Here is a 23372-nt window from a genome sequence, read left to right on the forward strand (position 1 = left end):
GCCAGGAGAGACAGTCTCCCTCCTACTTACCTGATGTTTGTTTACCTGCACTATCATCATTGTAGGGGCCCCAGAGCATTACTTTGCCCAGGGGCCCATAATGCTATTTAGACGGTCCTGGTGTAATGAAGAAGTATCTGGAGAGGTGAAGGAAGACGCATTCATAACCACAGAACCAGCTAGCGACGTATGCAGGCAGTAAATTCTGAACACCGAATTAGCATGTGTTGTCCGGATCATAGGCTATCATGCGGAAGCTATTGTCTCATCATGATAGCCAGGCAACTAACATTTTAAGAAAGGTTTGCAGATGCACCCCCCCCATAGTTCTTCCAGCACAGGTTAAAAAGTTCAAATGCTGAAACGCACAGTAACAGTTTTATTACTGGAAGCTTTATTATTGGCTGAAGAAGAAGAATTTTTAATGACAAAAAATATCGACATGATTGAAAATTAAGGTGATAAAAGAGAGAGTCATCATCATCCACGATGAGGCGGTAAACATGCTCCTATTTGTTGTACAATCCGGGTGATCAGGGAAGTCCACACACTGCAAAATCCTGACTGGTCTGCGGGCAAGAAAGAGCAGCGTTACTATAACAGGAGCATATCTGTTCCCAAGAGGTACATTAACCACTTGCCGATCAGCCGCCACAGTTTTACTGCGGCAGCATGGCATGGCTGGGCCCTGTGGCCACTAGGGGCGTGTGCGCGCCGCTGGAGGCACGCTTGTGCGCCTGATGCTTGCCCCTGGAGCGGATGCTAGTGCCCGGCGGGTGCAATGACCGCTAGTGACACAGCGAGAATCGGATCTGTGTGTGTAAACACACAGATCCCGGTTCTTTGAGGGGAGAAGAGACTGATCTTGTGTTCATACAATGTATGAACACCAATCTCTCTCTTCCCCTAGCAAGTCCCATCCCCTACAGTTAGAACACAGAGATGGAACACATTTAACCCCTAGTGTTAACTCCTTCCCTGCCAGTGACATTTTTACAGTAATCAGTAAACAGACAAAATATAGAGGTACAAGTTTAGACATAGTATGCGTCAGGGGTCAAGTCCTGGGGAAAAAAGTGTGGGAACTCCCACCCAAGATCCACTCCCCCACCAAAAAAAAAAAATGATACGCTCATATGCATAATTACTAAACCGCATTTTTTTTTTTTTTTAAGCAAGTTCTTTCTATATCCCGCGATAACTCGCGGTAGACCCCTGCAATGTCTCCTGGGAACAATGACAAAAAGCTCCCAGGAGACATTGCGGCATCGAGGAAGTGACGGAATACCCGCACACTACCCGATGAATCCATATACAGGAAGCGGCCAGTAACATAAAGGATTACTAAGGTTCGCCTGCCCCTGACAGTGACTCGAGCTGGGCATCGCCGCTCAGTGAAGGATTGGCTCGGGCGGCTCGGCTGCTCTAGTCCTGCAAAGGGAACTGCATTCCTGTTGTGAAAAAAGTGCAGGAACTCCGTTCCCACGCGTTCCCGCAGGACTTGAGCCCTGATATGCGTGCCATGTCAACAACCCACTGTATAAATACTCATGAAAACACCACATAGTAATGCCCCCAACCCACTCTATATGTTTCTCTGGAAACATATATTTACATTATGTATATATTCAGTTTTTCCCCCCTCCACCTATATCCCTCAACCAACCTTACTCCTTTAATTTCAACATACAGTATTTACATCCAACGACCTGAATCTGGACGCCAACTGAAGACAGCACATATTGCTTTGCTAATTGAAGCTTTTGAAATGAATGTCAATGTAATGACTGGGGAAATTTGTGACCCCAGTCATAACATTTTCCATGGCATCTCTTTTCTTTGAATAAGATTATATAAGAAACACAAACGTTTGCACTTATAATTGAATGTGTTTTGTGACCTAGTGGCAAATGAGAAGAGATACCATGCTCCGTTCCATTGCTTGCTCCTGTACATCCTGCAGCTGCCACAGATCACCACTGATAGTGGAGTGGGAGAAGGGTAAATGGAAATGGACTTCACAGGAGAGTTGCACCAAAGTATTTGAAGTTAGATTCATTAAAATGGGCCAAATGTGATGCGTGGGATCTGGTTGGTAGGAGCATCTCAGGCTTTTTAGGCTAATTCTTCTAAAGCCCTGTACACACGATCGGTTTGTCTGATGAAAACGGACCGATGGACCGTTTTCATCGGACGAACCGATCGTGTGTGGGCCCCATCGTTTTTTTTTTCCATCTGTGAAAAAAAATAGAACCTGTTTTAAATTGTTCCTATGGTTAAAAAAACGATAGAAAAAAAACAATCGTCTGTGTGGAAGTCCATCGGTCAAAAATCCACGCATGCTCAGAATCAAGTCGACGCATGCTCGGAAGCATTGAACTTAATTTTTCTTAGCACGTTGTAGTGTTTTACGTCACCGCGTTGGACACGATCGGATTTTTAACCGATGGTGTGTAGGCTAGACTGATGAAAGCCAGCTTCATCGGATATCCGATGAAAAAATTCATTGGATTAGATTCCATCAGATATCCGATCGTGTGTACAGGTGCTTTTTGCATTTTGCAGATTTGCACTACAGAACGTGTTCCATAGGAAACCATGGTAAATGGACTGTAGTGCAAATCTGCAAAATGCAAAAAGCACTAAATTTGCATAGGTGTGAATCCAGTCTTACACAGAATGCCGGGTGTTATATTTTCTGTGTGTACTACATACTTACACAGTATTTCACATAATAAATGCTGTGTATTGCTATTGTTACTTGCCTGTAATTGTCGACACACTTGTATGGAAAATGTCTTGACATTAAAATAGACTCCAGTATCGCTGTACTGTTCTTTCCACACGAGTCTCTGAAACACATAATAAACAGTGTAGGTTCACCTTCTCGGAAAAAAATGAAAAGATGAGCTACTGTAACATCGTAAATACCTGAAAGTTTACATTCGTACTCTATCAGAATGGAAGTTCTCCATAGGTTTGCATGGTGATTGGGGCATGCATGTAAGAGCAAAGTGCCAGAATTGGCCCGGATGGGAAGTGTTTAACAGACCCAAATGCTCCTTATAAGGCAGCAAATCTTTATTTATTGAATTTAGATTCACTTTATCCATTCTACACTGGACATGAGGCCCTTAACCACTTGGGACCCACGCTGTAGATGAAAGGCGTCCACAGCGCGGCTCTCAAGTGCCGGGTGGACGTCCCTGGACGTCCTGTTGTTTACATTCCCTGTGCGCGCCGCTGGGGGCGTGCAGCGGGGAAACACTGTGCCCGGCGCATTGCTGGGAAGCAGATGCGAGTGCCTGGCGGCCGCGATGTCCACCACGTACCCGCGATCGGCAGTGACAGCAGGGACGTGGAGCTCTGTGTGTAAACACAGAGCTCCACGTCCTGTCAGGGAGAGAGGAGACCGATCTGTGTCCCTTGTACATAGGGACACAGCATCGGTCACCTCCCCCAGTCAGTCCCCCTCCACACACAGTTATCCTGGGTGTGCCCAGGATGCACATTTAACCCCTTCCTTACCCCCTAGTGTTAACCCCTTCCCTGACAGTCACATTTATACAGTAATTAGTGCATTTTTATAGCACTGATCGCTGTATAAATATGAATGGTCCCAAAATTGTGTCAAAAGTGTCCGATATATCCGCTACAGTATCGCAGGCCTGACAAAAAAAAAAAAAAAAAAAACGCAAATCGCCGCCATTACTAGTAAAAAAATTAAAAATAAAACCAGAAATCTATCCCCTATTTTGTAGGCGCTATAACTTTTTCGCAAACCAATCAATATACGCTTATTGTGATTTTTTTTAACAAAAATATGTAGAAGAATGCGTTTTGGCCTAAACCGAGGAAAAAAATATATAAAAAAAAAATTGGGGATATAATTATAACAAAAAGTAAAAAATTTTGTTATTTTTTTCAAAATTTTCTGTCTTTTTTTGTATATAGCGCAAAAAATAAAAACCACAGAGGTGATCAAATACCACCAAAAGAAAGCTCTATTTGTGGGGAAAAAAACGATAAAAATATAATTCGGGTACAGTGTTGTATGACCGCGCAATTGTCATTCAAAATGCGTCAGGGCTGAAAGCTGAAAATTGGTCTGGGCACAAAAGGGGTTTAAGTGCCCAGTAATGAAGTGGTTAATAACTGCAAACAGTCGTAATTTTGAAACGTTTGCCTCCTCTGAGAGGTCACAGTCACTCACAAAATGCACCTGGAATATGAAAACTGCAACCTGCATAAGTGTGAACCAGGCATAATGGGTGACTTGACTGGTTTTGAGGAATGCAGTCTTGCAGTTATAAGGAGTCATAAAGGTCATTACTTTTTAGTGTATAGGTCGTGGGAAAATTCAAGTTGTTTTGTTATTTTTTTTGTAGTGTGGACACATAATTGTACCTTTGTGCGAGTGACACATACATAAAGGTCAATACTACTCAGCATACTTGCTAAAATTTGCTACTTACACATCAACTCCGCCAATGTCATCCATCACCCAGATGTTCATTTTGGTTACCTTGTCATCTTGAAAATTGGGAATTTCATATTCTGATAAAAAGCTAAAAAAAAAGACTTACATAAACTATCATGACATCGGCTGTGAGTAATAAATACATCCCGTATGCCGTAGACTTGGCCAATGAAGATGATTGACCGCCTGTTCTTTCGGGCCGCACCTGCGTCTTGTGTACTCTCTTATGCCACAGCTGCTGAGCTCCTCATAGGTAACTAGGGAGTGTACACACTGAGCATGTGCAGCCCAAAAAATGGTGTAGCGCTCCCTCCCCGTGGAACTAGGGGGTACTGAGCCCAACAGCTTCTCTGTCCTCACAATGAATTCGAACAGAGCCATCACAGGCTTAAAGGGATTTTAAAAAGCCTATTTTAAAAGCATTTTTGGATTACATTCTATAAACAGAAAGGGAGCCCTGGCTGGTAGGTTGGATTAGCACACCATACTGCCATACCCATATGGGAAAGCCCACCTTTTTACTTACACACACAGATGTGTTGGGTAGGGTAATAGTAGATCTAAAGAAGAGTATAAAATCAGATTGTATAGTGTATGGTCAATGTACACTTTCATAGATTATTAGATTTAGGGGTCTTCCCAAATAGATTTCAAACACTATTCCAGGAAGTGAGACCTTAAAGCGTGAGTTCACCCCCAAATCAACTTTCTGACATTAGTTCCAGCATACTGCTAACATCTGCAGTATGCTGTTTTTTTTTATTTTTTTTTTCGCTACTTATCGTTTTATGAGCCCTTGTTATCCGGCTCCGAGCGGGGAATCCTGCGGGGAGTAGGCGTTCCTAAGCGAAGAGGAGTTGATTGACGGGCTGCTAAAGCGCGTCACGGCTTCCGAAAATACCCAAAGTGACACTCGGGTGTTTACGGCGTTAAACAGCGCCTGCGCCTGCCGTGTAGAGCTGACTGCGCAGGCGCTGTAAACACCGAGTGTCACTTCGGGTATTTTCGGAAGCCGTGACGCGCTTTAGCCGACCGTCAATCAACTCCTCTTCGCTTAGGCTGCATTCACACCTAGGCGTACAAAATCGCAGCGTTTTGTCCCGCGAATTGCGGCGACAAATTGCGGCGTTTTGTATCGCGATTTGCGGCGACAAAACGCCGCGATTGTGAATGCAGCCTCACCCCCTCTATGGAGATGGTTCACATCTCCTATGCCGAACGCCGAAAGCCGCCTGAAAAAAAGGTCCGGGACTTTTTTTCAGGCGGCAGGCGTTCGGCGTGGAGATGTGAACCATCTCCTTAGAGGGCAATGTGTTTTCATCCCTCCAGCGTCTCGGGGCTGCTGCGGCGTCACACTATAGGTGACAAAACGCCTAGGTGTGAATGGGGGCTTTCGAACGCCTATACCCGGAAGCGATCCCCGCTCGGAGACGGATAACAAGGGCTCATAAAACGATAAGTAGCGAGAAAAAAACCCCCAGCATACTGCAGATGTTAGCAGTATGCTGGAACTAATGTCAGAAAGTTGATTTGGGGGTGAACTCCGCTTTAAGGTGGTTAAAGTCCAACACCAAGAAATGTGAAAATTCATCCTGGCAGTGGTGTGGATCCCGCACTCAGGGCCAGGACAAGGGGTAGGCAGGAGGGGAAGCTGCCCTGGGCACTGTGGTATCATGTGAGGTGGAGGGGGGGCACAAGGAGATAGGGGAAAAAGGGATTTGTGTTGAAAGGGGGGATTTGAAGGGCAGCAAGGTGTATTGTTCTAGGATGGGAAATTTGGGGGGGGGGGGGTGCTAAGAGTGGTAATTTAGAGGATATGTGTTGGGAGGGGGGTGGAGGGAAGATTTGTGCATGGAGGGGGGGGTTGGGAGGAATTTGTGCTGGGAAGGGGGATTTTAAGTTGGGGAGAAGATGTGTACCTCTCCTATCCTATGGAACTCCCTACCACAATCTGTCCGACTATCTCCTACTCTGTCCACTTTTAGACAATCCCAGAAATCCCTCCTGTTCAGAGAAGCCTATTCTGCCCCTACAAAATAACTGTACTTATATTTTAAGTTGGGGAGAAGATGTGTACTAGGAGAGGAGACACATAATAGGACACTGGAGGGGAGAGGGGGGGAGGAATCACTGGAGTGGGGGGGGTCAGGACACAACCCTGGAGCGGCGGCAAAAGAACACTTTAGCGAAGAGCTGGAAACAGGACACAGTAATAGGAGGAGAGAGAGGACACAACATATTCGGACAGATTGTGGTAGGGAGTTCCATAGGATAGGAGAGGCTTGGGAAAAGTCCTGTGACAAGGGAGCTAGAGAGCAGGAGGTCTTGGGAGGAACAAAGGAATGAAGAGAATGAGTAGATTAGTAGTTTGAGACTAGGTTAGTGATGTAGCTGGGGGCTAAGTTGTGGGTGGCTTTGTAAACTGTTGTTAGTATTTTGAATTTAATTCATTGGGTAAGTGGAAACCAGGGGAGGGATTGGCAGAGATGAGTGGTGGACACTGAAGGGTTGGACAGGTTAATTTGGTCGGTTGGCAGACTGGTTGGAGAGTTGGGCTATACTCAACTATAGCTCAGCTATAGCTCAACTCACCAACCAGTCTGCCAACCGACCAAATTAACCTGTCCAACCGTTCAGTGTCCACTACTCCTCTCTGCCAATCCCTCCACTGGCTTGCACTTACCCAATGAATTAAATTCAAAATACTAACAACAGCTTACAAAGCCACCCACAACTTAGCCCCCAGCTACATCACTAACCTAGTCTCAAATTACCAATCTGTTCTAGTGTACTCTGTTTTAGTGTACTAGCCTAGAGGCTAGTACACTGCTGGGTTCTGATGAAGAAGCCTTGAGCTTTGAAAAGGGTCAGCCGGTAGTGGTCCTCATCACATCCTCCATGATCTTTCGGAGTGTCGTTTGAGTTCTAGATGCGGCAGCCATTTGAGGATACTTTGTACTGCTAATATTTCTACTACAATTGTGAGTAGTTTTTTTATCTTCTATTTTAATAAAATGTATCCTAACAGTAATACACTAGGCTGGTGCGCCTTTGTTGTCTTCGTTAGGCCAGTGTCTTCGTTATCGATCATGCTTGACAACCCACTCATGCGCAGGAGCGTTTGTTTTTTGCCATTTGTTTGTTACTGGTGTAAATATGGTCCGGGGACACGCTGCCACTGTGTGATGTGCGTCCAGTGTGCTCCTGCAGGCCCACCTGCCCCTCATCTATCCATTTAATGCATGTGCTTCCATTGTGGAGACGCTCATAAATTCAGTAGCGTTAGGACTGCAAACGATACACAGGGTGCCGTGAAGAGGCCTTGCAGCTTATGCATGCGTTTGCAGATGTGTGCTACTGCTAAATAAACCCCGGTTATAACGCAGACTGTTGGACAGGTTCATTTGGTCGTTTGGCAGACTGGTTGGTGAGTTGAGATATGGAATGTTCTGTTTTTGTCTTTCAGTGGTTTAGGATAGTTTTTATAAAAGTTGTTCTTTATATTATGCTCACTGAAATACAGACTGTTCTAAACACTCTATAGCAGTGGTCTCAAAGTACCGGCCCGCGGGCCATTTGCGGCCCGCGGACCGGTTATAAATGGCCCGCAGGCAGGGTGGAAGTGAGGGGAGCAAAAAAAAAAAAAAAAAAAAATTTTTTTTTTTTTTTTTTTTTTTTTTTTGAGCTGGAGCCATCTGGTGGTGAGCCGTTGGTATTACAAGTTATTACCACCAGATGTGAGCTGGTGCCATCTGGTGGTGGCCGTTGGTATTACAAGTTAAGCATTACAAGTTAAACAGCAATTCTAATGTCATTTTACACTATTTTCACTGCCATATTCTTCCCTCTAATTAGAACCCCCAAACATTATATATATTTTTTATCCTAACACCCTAGAGAATAAAATAGCGATCGTTGCAATACTTTCTGTTACGCCGTATTTGCGCAGCGGTCTTACAAGCGCACTTTTTTGGGAAAAAATTACACTTTTTTAATTAAAAAATAAGACAACAGTAAAGTTATCCCCATTTTTTTTAATATTATGAAAGATAATGTTACGCCGAGTAAATTCATACCCAACATGTCACGCTTCAAAATTGTGTCCGCTTGTGGAATGCCGACAAACTTTTTTACCCTTTAAAATCTTCATAGGCGACGTTTAAAAAAATCTACAGGTTGCATGTTTTAAGTTACAGAGGAGCTAGAATTATTGCTCTCACTCTACCAATCGCGGCGATACCTCACATGTGTGGTTTGAACACCGTTTACATATGCGGGCGCTGCTCACGTATGTGTTCGCTTCTGCGCGCAAGCTCGTCGGGACGGGGTGCGTTTTCTGGCTCCTAACTTTTTTAGCTGGCTCCTAGATTCCAAGCAAATTTGTCAAACCCTGACTTACACCAGTGCTGGTGGTAATAATGCGCTCGCTGACACCAGTGCTGGGGGTTAATAATGTGTTCGCTGACACCAGTACTGTTGTTTTTGAAGTTTGAAAGTTTGCATGCGGCCCCCCATGGCATATGAAAACTTGTCTTGTGGCCCTCAGGTAATTTGAGTTTGAGACCCCTGCTCTATAGGATATTACACGTGCATTAAGACTTGATCCCACCTAGTGCATTGAGTTCTGTTGATCAATGCAGGCTTAACGCAAAGACACAGCAAATACAGTTGCTGTCTATGGGGCAGATCCACATACAATTAGATGGGCGCAGCCATGGGCGTCTGCTGAAATGTTTTCAGGGAGGGGCGCTTCGACAGCAGCAATACACAGTTGCATTTAACCCTTTCTTTAAACGCTAGCGGGGGTTAAAAGCACCGCGCTAGCGTCAAAATAGCGCAGCTAAAACGATGGTAAAGAGCCGCTTTACCGATAATATGGCCAGCTGGCAGTGTGATATAGCTCTTAAGATAATTCATCTTCACTCCATGCCCATATAAATATAGCCTAGAGAATGTACAGACCCCCCTTCAGCACAGACCCCTCCATTCAGCACAGATGGACCCCCCTTCAGCACAGACCCCCCATTCTGCACAAACCCCTCCATTCAGCACAGATGGACCCCCCTTCAGCACGGACCCCCCCCATTCTGCACACACCCCTTCATTCATCACAGACCCCCCTTCAGCACAGATGGACCCCCTTTAAGCACAGACCCCCCCCTTCAGCACAGATGAACCCCTCCTTCAGCACATACCCCCCTTCAATACAGACCCCAATTTCAGCACAAACCCCCCTTCAGCACTGACAGACCCCCCTCCCCCATCCCATTCAGTACCTCAGATCAGTCATCAGCACTGCACAGGCACAGCAGGTTCCCTGGAGGGGAGACGGATTCACTCTGCTCGCTGTGCCTGTGTGACATCCGGCCCGGGACCGCTCAGACAACCCGCGGCTGCAAAACTCTTCAACACCTTCTCGATTTTCCAGGGGGGGTAAATTGCCCCCCCTTGCCCTATGGAGCGGACACCCATGGGCGCAGCGTATGTGAGATACGCTACGCCGCTGTAACTTACTTTTGGCAGCTTTGAATCCACAAAGAATTTGCGTCGTAAGTTACGGCGGCGTAGTGTATCTCTCGCGGCGTAACGGCTCCTAATTCAAATCGGCGAGTAGGGGGGTGTGTTTCATTTAAATGAAGCGTGTCCCCGCGCCAAACGAACTGCGCATGCGCCGTCCCTAAATTTCCCGCCGTGCATTGCGCGAAATGACGTCGCAAGGACGTCATTGTTTTGACTTGGATGTAAATTACGTCCATCCCACGATTCACGGACGACTTACGCAAACGAAAAAAAAAATTCAAATTAAACGCAGGAACGACGGCCAAACTTAACATAGCAGGTCTAACTATACGCCACGAAACAGCAGCTTTAACTATACGCCGGAAAGAGCCGACTAGAGACGATGTAAAAGAATGCGACGGCCGCTCGTACATTCGTGGATCGTTGGAAATAGCTAATTTGCATACTCAACGCGGAAAACGACAGGAACGCCACCCAGCGGATGCCGAAGAATTGCATCTTAGATCCAAAGGCGTACGAAGATGTACGCCTGTCGGATCTAACCCAGATGCCGTCGTATTTTGTTTTGAGGATTCAAAACAACGATATGACGCGGGAAATTTGAAAGTACGCCGGCGTATCAGTAGATACGCCGGCATACTCTCTCTGTGGATCTGCCCCTATGTGTCCAGTTCACACCATTGCATTTCGTTGGTGTGCGCTGAGAAAAAAATCTATACAAAAATTGTCTATACATGCTGCATTATTTTGCAACACACAAAAATGCTTTACAACACACATTAGCACATCAAAATGCTCTGCTGTGCATAGAGTTAAAGTAAGTGTAGGTTCAATTTTCTTCCTCACACAAGCCAATGTGGTTGCAAAAGCAATCTGATGCAACTCAACAGCAACTGCAAGCTAGTTGCGCCTGTGTACATAACAGAATGACTGATAAAGTTACTTATTTATACCTGGGCACAGGGAAAGCACCTCCTGGTGTGGATCCATTGAGCAGGATCTGGATTTCCCCAGAGCTTCCTCTGGCATACTACAAATTGCAACAAAACATTCACATATTACATCAGCAGCATGGACATCAAAACAAATATTTCTAATAATTCTTCATGCATTTTTAAGCTGAGTGTCACGACGTGGATCACTTGCTGATGGCACTGTGCATCCCAGAGTGGGAGGTTGTAGTTCCCATGTCCACCAGCAGGTGTCTCCCAGCAGCCAGCAGATTCCAGTAATCAGTCTGCACCTCATGTTGGCTGCTGGGAGGGTATTTAGTCCCTCCTCTACTATTACACTTTGTTCAGGGCTAGGTAACACCACATGCATTCCAGTGGGGGTTTTTTCTACATCCAAAATGCATTGAATGTAGGCTACATGGTTTTCAGTGGCATAGTTCACACCCATGTTTGCCGTTCCAGTTATTCCAGTTCCAGGAAAAAAAAGGTGAACATTCTGCATTTTTCCTGCACAGAACTGTACTGGTATTTTGCTTGCTTGCCATATATCTTGCTCCTGTCAATTATCCTGTACCCTGCTGCCACTTATCTGCTCCCCTTCTTCCTGATCACAGTCCTGGTTCCCCCTTCCTATCTGTTCCCTGCGTCTGCAGTTTACCCTGTTGATCCGTGTTATGCTTTTTGATCCCAAGCTGAGCTGTCAGCCGTAGCTTCGTTGTGTAGGCGGGTGCAGAGGACACATTTGTCAACATAAGCCCCATAGTAAGTCTATGGGTGACGTCACTTCCCATTTATTTCATTGCCATTGTTGGACATTTCCTCTGCAGAGCTTCCGCCGCTGGAGATCGGAAAGGATTGCCTGCAGACAAGTTATGTATACTATTTTTTTCTTTTCAGGGCAAGATAGGTCAGTGTAAGAATGTTGGTGGCTATAGATGCAGGGATTTTAGTTTTAGCCTCTAACTTTCCGGTCACTTCTGCACTGAAATTGTAGGCAGCATCATTAGCCCTCCGTGAGTACTCTGTTAAAGTTATGTTTATCCAAAACACTTTTTTTATTGTTGTTTTTCGGGTGTAACTGCTACTACTACTTTTACTACTACAATGGGGGATATGGGGGGGATTTGTGCTGGGAGGGGGTATAAGGAAGTGACAATTTGTGCTGGGAGTGGGAGATTGAGGGTAAGGTTTTTGCTGAGAGGGGTAAATTGTGCTTGTAGGGGGGATTTAGCGGAGGGTGGGGGGTTTAAGAGATTTGTGCTGAGGGGGGCTTGGGGGGTATAAGAGAATTTGTGTAAAAAGGAGGGGTTTGGGGAAAATGTATGCTTAAAGGATTAATATTGGGAAATGTTGCTGAGAACGGGGGATCTGTCCTGGGAGGGGGTGGTGTGAGGGATTATTAATGCTGAGAGGGGGGATTGGGGGTGTAAGAGAATTTATATAAAATGGAGGGGCTTGGGGGATTTATGCTGGAAGGAGGGATATGAGGGTATTTTTTGCTGACAGGGGGGTTTGTGCTGTGAGGGAGTATAAGAGGATAAGAGGGTGACAATTTGTGCTGAAAGGGGGTATTTTTGCTGGAAGGGGGAGATTGAAGGGAAGGTTTGTGCTGAGAGGGGGGGGGTTTGTGCAGGAGGAGGGGATATATGGGGCTATTTTGTTGAGAGGGGGGATATGGGTGGGGGGTTGTGCTGTGAGGGGTGATTTAAGTGAGTAAAACGATTTGTTCTAGAAGTAGGTTTTGGAGAGGAGGAGGATTTATACTTGAAATGAAGATTGGGGGAGGGATTTGTGCTGGGAGGGGAAGTCCTCTACCTGCCAAGGTGACCCCCAGCACATACACGAAGACTGGGTTGTTTTTAACCATGCCCATTAAGCCCCTCCCCCTGAAATATTTGGCCACACCCATTTTGCCATAGCAGGCTAAGTGCGCTGCAGGCTTCTACCTCCCTCAAGTGTCATCTATTCTAAAGTTTGCAAGCTAGGAGGTATGCACAACGTGGTATGTCTGGGCCCCCATCTGTACAGATGACCACTGTGAGCTGTTCATCCGACCAATGCATTGATCATGGAATAAAGCAGTTTCTCTGAATCAACTTACAGCTACAGAAGCGATTCTCCAGAAGGACTCCTCTGCATTGTGCTCACATTCTGCTGTAGTGGGACAGGAGACGTAGTCAATCCCTGAACACAGAGAGGAGAATCAGCATTAAGAAAGAACACATCACAGCCAACTCCATGTTCTGGCCCATCTGTCCAACGCTATAATCTCTCTTCACCAATGATATCACCCCCCCCCCCCCCCCCAATGATATAATCTATCTCCAATAATATAATCACTCCTCCAATAAAATATCTATTTGCGTTCATATTATCTCTCCCAATCAATAATATAAACTCTTTCCAATGATGTAATCTCTCCACCAATGACATAGGGCCAGATTCACAGATATCTGCGGCGGCGTAATGTATCGTCTTTACGTTACCCCGCTGCAAGTTTTCAGCGCAAGTGCCTGATTCACCAAGCACTTGCGTGTAAACTTACGGCGGTGTAACGTAAAGCCGTCCGGCGCAAGCCCGCCTAATTCAAATGGGGCGTGTACCATTTAAATTAGGCGCGTTCCCGCGCCGAACGTTCTGCGCATGCTCCGTTAGGAATTTTCCCGCCGTGCTTTGCGCGAAATTACGGCGCCCCGACGTGTTTTTTGAACGGCGACGTGCGTAATGTAATTTCGTATTCCCGAGCGTCTTACGGAAAAAAAAAAATTGAAATTCGATGCGGGAATGACGGCCATACTTTAACATGGCTGTTCTAAATGTAAGCCATGAAAAAGCAGCCTTAGTTTTGCGATGGGAAAAATCGACTAGCGACGACGTAAGAGATTGCGACGAACGCGCGTATCTTCGTGGATCGCCGTAATCAGCTAATTTGCATACCCAACGCTGGAAAACGACGCGAACTCCACCCAGCGGCCGCCGGAGAATTACACCTAAGATCCGAAGGTGTACGAAGCCGTACGCCTGTCGGATCTTAGCCAAAAGCCGTCGCATCTTTGTTTGTGAATTACAAATAAAGATACGACGCGGAATATTTGAAAGTACGCCAGGGGTATCAGCAGATACTCCGGCGTACTAGTAGAGGCGGGGCCTCTAGTAATTTGGGGGGCCCTTCCCAGCTTTGCGGGGCCCTAAGCGGCTTGCATAGTGAGCCTATAGGGTGGATCGGCCCTGCAAGGCACCATATACAATCTGGGTTTAGGATCAAAGGGGCACAGAGATTCATTTAAGACTAATATGGGCCCTTACATGCATAACTAGGTATCTGCACTTCTGCAAAATAGTTTAACATGGCGGATCATTAAAGGCACAACACAAACCTACAGTTAAAATCTTATGCCGCGTACACGCGACCATTTTTCATGATGAGAAAAATGCAATTTTTTTTAAATTGGTCATTAAAAACTATCGTGTGTGGGCTCCAGAGCATTTTTCTCAACATGAAAAATGGGCATTAAAAATTTAGAACATGCTCTAATTTTTCACGTCGTCGTTTTTCACGTCAAGAAAAACGGTCGTGTGTAGGTTTTATTGATGAGAAAAAATGAGCATGCTCAGAAGCAAGTTATGAGACGAGAGCACTCGTTCTGGTAAAACTAGCGTTTGTAATGGAGATAGCACATTCGTCACGCTGTAACAGACTGAAAAGCAGGAAGACTGAAAAGCGCGAATCGTCTCTCACCAAACTTTTACTAACACAAAATTAGCAAAAGCAGCCCAAAGGGTGGCACCATCCGAATGGAACTTCCCCTTTATAGTGCCGTCGTACGTGTTGTACGTCACCGCGCTTTGCTCAAGCATTTTTTTTTTCACGATCGTGTGTATGCAAGGAAGGCTTAACAAGAATCACATCGAGAAAAACATAGTTTTTTCCATGACATTAAAAACGGTTGTGTGTACACGGCATTAAAGTTTATTGTACTTTAACAAAATTACTCATTGAAAGCAGTCTCATATTGGATATAGGTTTAAATTTTCCATGAAAAATAGACCTCTTTTCATGAAAGGATCCCAGTTAGAATACATATGTGTATAGTCCAACATTTCACAAAATCAAACTAGCATGTTAAAATATTCTTCTCCGTATACTCAATAGACATGTGCGGTTCGTTTCATACGACTCGAAAATTTCAGATCCAAATTTTTAGTTTTTCTTCTGCTGCTGAGTGAGGGTTGGGAGTGGGAGACTGGTACTGGTAGTCGATGGGAGATTCAGAATCAGACATGGTGGGAGCCTCTCATAATAAACACAGCAGGGGCAAAGCCCCAGGAGGAAGTCAGCACAGCACAGGGATGATGGGAGCCCCTCATAATGAGCACAGCACAGGGATGGTGGGAGCCTCTCATAATGAGAGTCGACGACTGCCATATTGAGAAAGGTATTGAGAAAGGTATTGTAGCCCCGCTATTTTTTACTTTTTACCATAATAATTATCCCCCAAAAATATATAAAAAAACTATTTTTTTCCTCAGTTTAGGCCGATATGTATTCTTCTACATATTTTTCATAAAAAAATCGCAATAAACGTTTATTGATTGGTTTGCGCAAAAGTTATAGCGTTTACAAAATAGGGGGTAGTTTTATGGCATTTTTATTAATATTTTTTTTTTACTACAAATGGCGGCGATCAGCGATTTTTTTTTTGGTACTGTGACATTATGGCGGACACTTCGGACACTTTTGACACATTTTTTGGGACCATTGCTATAAAAATGCATTGATTACTATAAAAATGTCACTGGCAGGGAAGGGGTTAATACTAGGGGGCGGGGAAGGGGTTAAGTATGTTCCCTGGGTGTGTTCTAACTGTAGGGGGGGTGGACTCACTAGGGGAAATGACTGATCGCTGTTCATACATTGTATGAACAGACGGTCAGGCATTTCTCCCCTGACAGGACTGGGAGCTGTGTGTTTACACACACAGCTCCCGGTTCTCGCTCTGTAACGAGCGATCGCGGGTGCCCGGCGGTGATCGCGACCGCCGGGCACGCGCGCGAGAGTCAGGAGCGAGTGGGCAGCAGGCACGCGCCCCTAGTGGCCGCTTCACGAGGTGACGTAGAGCTACGGGCTCTCGCACAGGAGAGCCAACCTGCCGCCGCAGTTCTAGAACTGCGGCGGCTGGTCGGCATGTTAAAAAGATTTTGAAGAGGCGAAAGTACCTACCGCTCAAAAGTACATACCGCTCGCGTCGTTAAGCTGTATTACCATTTTGAGCCGTAGGTACTTTTGCCTCTTCACTTGTAATCTCCTAGGCTCTTAGACTATAGTTTAATCATGGAGTGATCTTTGAAGTTCCTTCTATTCGTTTTATTTTTATTTTTACTTTTAAAGGTCCCATAGAGATCTGATTGGTGGGCCTTTGAAAACATACTGAAAGAAATAGGTATAGGAGAATTTTATGGGATTTTTTAGGGTGCAAAATTAGGTACAGTAATCTCAAGAGATAATGTAAAAAGTTTTATTCAAAGACAAATAAAAAATTGTTTAAAAACAATTATGGCAAGTATGTAAGACACAGTTTTATGGATACAGCACTTTTGAATGGAATTCCAAACATGTTTCGCCCATATTCCGGGCTTCTTCAGGGAATGCTGTCCATTTGAGGTACAAGCTTTCCAGGTCTCTTGAAATATTGTATACGATGATCAAGCAACTATATGGGTCTGCCAGCATCAAGGAGACCAAAAGCTATAGATGACCCTAGGGAGCATTCAATGGCCAGCTGGTGTACTGCAGTAGCATATATGTCCCTGTGGATCCGACAGCCTGTGGTCTTATGATCAATGTGCATTTACTACTTATTTCTCTGAAGCCTGCAGAGCATTGCACTCACGATGTGTTATGGATGCAATGTACAGGGACTATCAATTTCTACCTCCATCCAGGGCCTTTTTTTAATACATATCTGCTGTTATGAGACTGTGGGGCTAAAGGATATGCAGCTGTGTACTACAGGAGGTATTATGTGGTGACATTAATGGCTGTGTGTTGAGTTATTTTGAGGGGACTGCAAATTTACACTGTTATACAAGCTGTACACTCACTAATTTACATTGTAGCAAAGTGTCATTTCTTCAGTGTTGTCACATGAAAAGATATAATAAAATATATATAATAAAATATATATAAAAATATATATAAAATCATAGTTTGTAGACTCTATACCTTTAACAAAAACGAAATAATATACACTGATTTGGGTATTTTTTTACTAAAGAAATGTAGTAGAATACATTTTGCCCTGAATTTATGAAGAAATATGTTTGCAAAATATAACAGAAACGAATGCTTTTTCAAAATTTTCTGTCCTTTCGCATTTAAATATCAAAAAATAAAAAGCGCAGTGGTGATTAAATACCACCAAAAGAAAGTTCTATCTGTCTTTAAAAAAAAATGATAAAAATGTAATTTGGTTACAGTGTTGCATGACTAATTAATGAGTAATTGTCATTTAAAATGTGACAGCGCTGAAATTTGAAACATGGCCTGTTCATGAATGGGGAAAAAGGGTTTAGTCTTGAAGTGATTAACAACTAGGAAAAAAATCTTTGCAAAAAGATGGTGTACCTAATTTATAAACATATGTACTACATTTTTTTTTATTTCAGATAGGTGTCCTTGTTAGAGATGGTGGAGGACTTATTTTAGAATGGTGCAATGCTAGATCTGGCCACCAGATGGAGACAATTTACAAGAAAAGCTGCAAGGCAGAAGTAAATACATCCCAACTTTGGAGACTGAGGGGGGATTTCTTGTACATTCACAATCCTAAACTGTTGGAATACATTGCTCATTTTTACATAAAAGAAAAATAGTTAATGTAATAAAATTGGGAAGCTTTGTTATCTTAAGTTCTACACTCTTGGGCCCAGATTCACAAAGCACTTACGCCGACGTAAGTGCCAATATGCGCCGGCGTATGTGTGCAGCAGACCCACGAACCAACATGCGCCTAAAAATAGGCTACACCTAGCCGGCGTATCTTGCACAGCGCATGGTACGCGAGATGCGCGTAAGTTGTATGTCCGGCGTAAAGTTATTCCCCATACATGAGGTGCAACCCGGCAACAGACATGCACAGGTCTGCATCAGGGAACACAAGCCGGCGTATTGTGCGTTGGACGTGTGTCTGACTGGGCGTACGTTATGTTCACGGCGTACGTGGTGATCCGACGTAGCTTAGGCAGTTGTGCCGGCGTGGTTGTGAGCAGGCGCAGGTGGGTGATGTGTATGCGTCCACGTCACGGCGCATGCGCAGTTCGTGATACGTACCTGTCTGGCGCACGGCCCATCATTTGCATGGGGTCACGCCCACTTCCACCTATGCCGGTGTGCGCCTTCGAAACCTATGCCACTCTGGTGCAGCGTTGGGAGCACTGGCATGCTGAATGCTATGCTTGCCTCTCTGCGCTACGTTGGCGTGGCATACAGTGTTTGCTCTATGGCGGCGTAATGTGCGCCTTGCTCTCTGTGAATCTGGGCCTATGACTTCTGTGAATGAAAGGTGAACAATGTAACCATTGAAATTGTTCTTTAATGCAATTATTTATTTAGAGATTTATTATTTTTAGTATGTTTTGAAGAACCCTTTCTTTTATTCATCTGCAACAGTTTTATTCAGTCATTAGTGCTTTAACGTTGGGCCCAAAATGGCTGTATCCTCAGAGATGCTTAGTAGCATTATGAAAACAGCTGATCAAAAAGGATTCTAAAAATGGGAACCTTCTGTTGTACCTAGAGGATGGGGAGGTTCACAGCACTTACATCATGTTAATTGATAATGCATGCTCACACTAAATCTACTGACATCAAAGGCTGGTAGTATACTTCTAGTTCTGTCAATAGTGTTATGCCTTGTACGCACAACCGTTTTTTAAGACGAGAAAACTGCAATTTTTTATATTGGTCGTGAAAACCGGTCGTGTGTATGCTCCCTATCAGTTTTCTTGACGAAAGAACTGCCCGCAAAAAATTTAAATCAGCTCTCTTTTTTTCTCGTTGTGTTTCCCGTTATTTTTTTTCTCATCACGAAAAATGGTTGTGTGTATGCTTTTCTGAGGGGAAATAAAACGCGCATGCTCAGAATCAAGTATGCAGCCCAAAAGCAGCCCAAATGGTGACGCCATTTGAAAGGAACTTCCGCTTTATAGTCTCGTCGTACGTGTTGTCGGACGATTTTTCGCATGAACGTGTGTGTGTGCATAGCGCTTCGGCAGCAGCGCTTTGCGGACATATGTAACCCATTATTCGCCCACTAGCAGGGGTTAAAAGCGCCCCGCTTACGGCTGAAAAGCCCTGCTATTACAGTGGTAAAACGCTGCTATAATTAACAGCACTTTACCGCTAACGCCCCCCGCCCCAGTGTGAAAGTAGCCTAATGGCCCGTACACACAATGAGAATATTGTATGAAAAATGTCGTCCGAGGAAGAATCGTACGATAATCAGATCGTTAGTACAGGGCTTCTGTGAGCCGATCATGACAGTTCATCCGATATTATTTTATCGGACATGCACGAACATTTTCCTTGTACGATACCAGATCGTACGATTTTTGTTTAGTCAGTACAGTTGCCGTCCGAAAATACAACACAAATACATTACAACACATGACATCACTTCCGATTTTTTTTTTCTGTCGTACGAGAATTTTCGTGACTTTAGTAACCTATTCAATTTCTACTTGCGACTAGTAAACGAAAAAAGTTGGACGATCTGTGTCAGCTATAAGTCGCTGTTTGCCACCATTACTAGTAAAAAAATAAATAAAAATACCCCATAGTTTGTAGACGCTATGGCCCGGATTCACGTAGAATGGCCTATCTTTGTGCGGGTGTAACGTATCCTTTTTACGTTACGCCTCCGCAACTTTTACAGGCAAGTGCCGTATTCTCAAACGAAAGTTGCGGCGGCATAGCGTAAATAGGCCGGCGTAAGCCCGCCTAATTCAAATGTGGTAGATGTGGGCGTGTGTTATGTAAATTTAATGTCACCCCACGTAAATGATGCTTTTTACGAACGGCGCATGCGCCGTCAATGAAAGTATCCTAGTGCGCATGCTCCAAATTAACCCGCAAGAAGCCAATGCTTTCGACGTGAACGTAAATGACGCCCAGCCCTAATCGTGAACGACTTACGCAAACAACGTAAAATTTTCAAAATTTGACGCGGGAACGACGTCCATACTTAACATTGGTACGCCGCATCTACGCCTCATATAGCAGGGGTAACTTTACGCCGGGAAAAGCCTAACGTAAACGGCGTATCTGTACTGCGTCGGCCGGGCGTACGTTCGTGAATTCGCGTATCTAGCTGATTTACATATTTCTAGGCGTAAATCAGCGTACACGCCCCTAGCGTAAATTCTAGGCGTAAATATGCAGTTAAGATACGATGGCGTAAGAGACTTACGCCGGTCGGATCTAATACAAATCTATGCATATCTGATTCTAAGAATCAGGCGCATAGATACGACGGCTCGGACTCAGAGTTACGCCGGCGTATCTGGAGATACGCCGGCGTAACTCGTACGAGAATCCGGGCCTATAACTTTTGCACAAATCACTATATACGCTTATTGGGATTTTTTTTACCAAAAATATGTAGCAGAATACATAGTGGCCTAAAAATTTAAAGAAATTCGATTTTCTTTTTAAAAATTTTTATTGGATGTGTTTTGGAGCAGAAAGTAAACATAGTTTTAGTTTTATTTTTTCAGAGTTGTCGGACGTTCTTTGTTTATAGGGCAAAAAAATAAGAAACACAGAGGTGATCAAATACCACCAAAAGAAATCTCTATTTGTGGGGAAAAAAAGAACGTAAATTTTGTTTGGGTACAGTGTCGTATCGCAAAAAATGGCCCGGTCAGGAAGGGGGGTAAACCTTCCGGAGGTGAAGTGGATATATAGTAAAATAAATATAAAATTCACACTACATATTATTCTACATCCCACAGCTCACCTGTCCCAGTGAGTGATCCACAGAAGCTGAGATCATCTGCCACCCATCCACTTAGCGTGTCACCAAGGCCCATGTACCGCTTGGTCTTGTCTGTGTATTTGTTCACCAAGCCTTTGTTGTTTTCCCAGAAAAGTGACTATGATAGATAAAGAAAATAACTTAGGATAATTATATTTTTGCATACAAAATATGTAAAAAAGCACTATATCTGGGTACAGTACACCACCCCTGCCCAAACACCAACACATACCCTAAAATCATATTTTAATACAAGGGCCTGGATTCAGAAACGAGATACGAGGCGTATCTCCGGATACGCCGTCGTATCTCTGAGTGTACGGGGTCGTATCTATGCGACTGATTCAGAGAATCAGTTACGCATTGATTTCCCTAAGATCGTATCTTAGGCTGCATATTTACGCTGGCCGCTAGGTGACGCTTCCGTATAGTTACGCAAGGAATATGCTAATTAGGTATTTACGCCGATTTAGAAACGTACGTCCGGCCGGTGCATTTTTTACGTTGTTTACGTTAGGCTTTTTCCGGTGTAAAGTTACCCCTGCTATATGAGGCATAGCTAATGTTAAGTATGGACGTCGTTCCCGCGCCGAGTTTTGAAAATGTTACGTCGTTTGCATAAGTCGTTCGCGAATAGGGCTGTGGCGTAATTTCGGCGTAATTTCGAGCATGCGCACTGGGATTTTTTCACGAACGTCGCATTCGCCGTTCGGAAAATACATCAAATACGTGGGGTCACAGTGAATTAACATAAAACACGCCCACATCATCCCCATTTGAATTAGGCGGGCTTACGCCGCCACAAATAAGTTCTGCTGCCGTAACTAAGGGCGCAAGTTCTTTCTGCATACAGAACTTGCGCCCTAAGTTACGACGGCGTACCGTATCTGACATACGTTACGCCGCGCCTGCAGATACTGCAATGTATCTGAATCCGGTCCAAAGTGTGTAAATACAGATCATGGGGCCCCATTGCAAAAAAAATGATGGGGCAGCCTGGTGTCCTCTCTCTGTGGCACTTGGCAGTGTCACCTGTGACAATACTGTCACTGAACTTAAAGAATGATTAAATTAGGGACAAACATCAGGAGAGAGGTCAGCATAGTCGGTACACTACTAGGGACCAGTACTATACGTTTTTGGGTAATAGATGGCAGCAGTGAAAGGAATTAACTTTTCATTTTTCAGCAAACTACTCAGTCAGTACTCAGTAGTTCCCAATGTTTTTGAAGACACAAATCTAAGATCTCATGAACTTAGTGTAAACTCAATTGCCCTCCAACCCCCAAAGCAAGCAAGTGCAAGTTCTCCTCTCTGTTCCAACTGTTATTCTAAGGGCTAGTTTACACTTGCTTCAAAACATGGCTTCGGACACTCTTTGTTAAAGCTCTCTGAATGCCAGTCAAAGCTCCTGTCACTAAATAAAATGGTTAGTTTACAGTCCCGTTTACACCTTGCTTTTTCTTGGTGCTTCCATGAGGCTTTGGTAGGGCTACGATGAGGCTTTGTTGGGGCTTCAGTGAGACTTCAAGTGAGCTTTGCCATAGACTTCTATGGAGGCTTTGAAGAAGCTTTGAAGCACTGCTAAAGCTACATGGGGTATCATTTTTGAAGCGAAGCTGAAGAAAAGCAAAGCAAAAGCAAGGTGTAAACAGGACTTTAAGCTAACCATTTTATATAGTTCTCATTTAGACTTACTTTGGCTTCAACACACATTAACGGCTAGTTTGCACTTGCTTCAAAACATGGCTTCAGACACGCTTTGTTAAAGCTCTCTGAGCGCCAGACAAAGTCCTTGTCACTAAATAAAATAGTTAGCTTACAGTCTTGTTTACACATTGCTTTTGCTTTGCTTCAGCTTTGCTTCAAAAATTATACTCCATGTAGCTTTAGTGATGCTTCAAAGCATCTTCAAAGCCACCATAGAAGTCTATGGCAAAGCTCGCTTGAAGCCCCACAAAGCCTCACTGAAGCCCCACCAATGCCCCACCAAAGGCTCATCGAAGCCCCATCGAAGTTCCACCAAAGTCTCATTGAAGCACCAAGCAAAAGCAAGGTGTAAACATGACTATAAGCTAACCATTTTATTTAGTTACAGGAGCTTTGACTGGTGTTCAGATAGCTTTAACAAATTGTGTCCAAAGCCATGTTTTGAAGTAAGTGTAAACTATAAAAACATAGGGCCAGATTCAGGTAGAAGTGTGGCGGCGTAACGTATCGTAGATACGTTACACCGCCGCAAGTTTTCATCGCAAGTGCCTGATTCACAAAGCACTTGCGATGAAAACTATGCCGACGGCCTACGGCGTAAGCCCGCGTAATTTAAATGGGCGTGTGCCATTTAAATTAGGCGCGCTCCCGCGCCGGACCTACTGCGCATGCTCC

General features: G+C 44.4%; 1 protein-coding gene across 2 annotated transcripts in view; it reads right to left on the bottom strand.

Annotated features, from left to right (window-relative positions):
- Positions 1-371: 371 nt before the first annotated feature.
- The window catches only part of LOC120924335 (ADP-ribosyl cyclase/cyclic ADP-ribose hydrolase 2-like), a 38492-nt gene continuing 15491 nt past the window's right edge, over positions 372-23372 (bottom strand). For both annotated transcript variants that reach the window (XM_040335224.1, XM_040335223.1), the window contains 6 exons: positions 20970-21105; positions 13055-13137; positions 10954-11030; positions 4476-4568; positions 2766-2852; positions 372-569 (listed from right to left, as the gene is read on the bottom strand). In XM_040335224.1, the coding sequence (XP_040191158.1) occupies positions 422-569; positions 2766-2852; positions 4476-4568; positions 10954-11030; positions 13055-13137; positions 20970-21105 (624 nt within the window). In that variant the 3' untranslated portion in view covers positions 372-421. The remainder of the gene's footprint in view (positions 570-2765; positions 2853-4475; positions 4569-10953; positions 11031-13054; positions 13138-20969; positions 21106-23372) is intronic.

Source organism: Rana temporaria, chromosome 1 (assembly GCF_905171775.1).
Source record: "Rana temporaria chromosome 1, aRanTem1.1, whole genome shotgun sequence".
Taxonomy (NCBI): domain Eukaryota; kingdom Metazoa; phylum Chordata; class Amphibia; order Anura; family Ranidae; genus Rana; species Rana temporaria.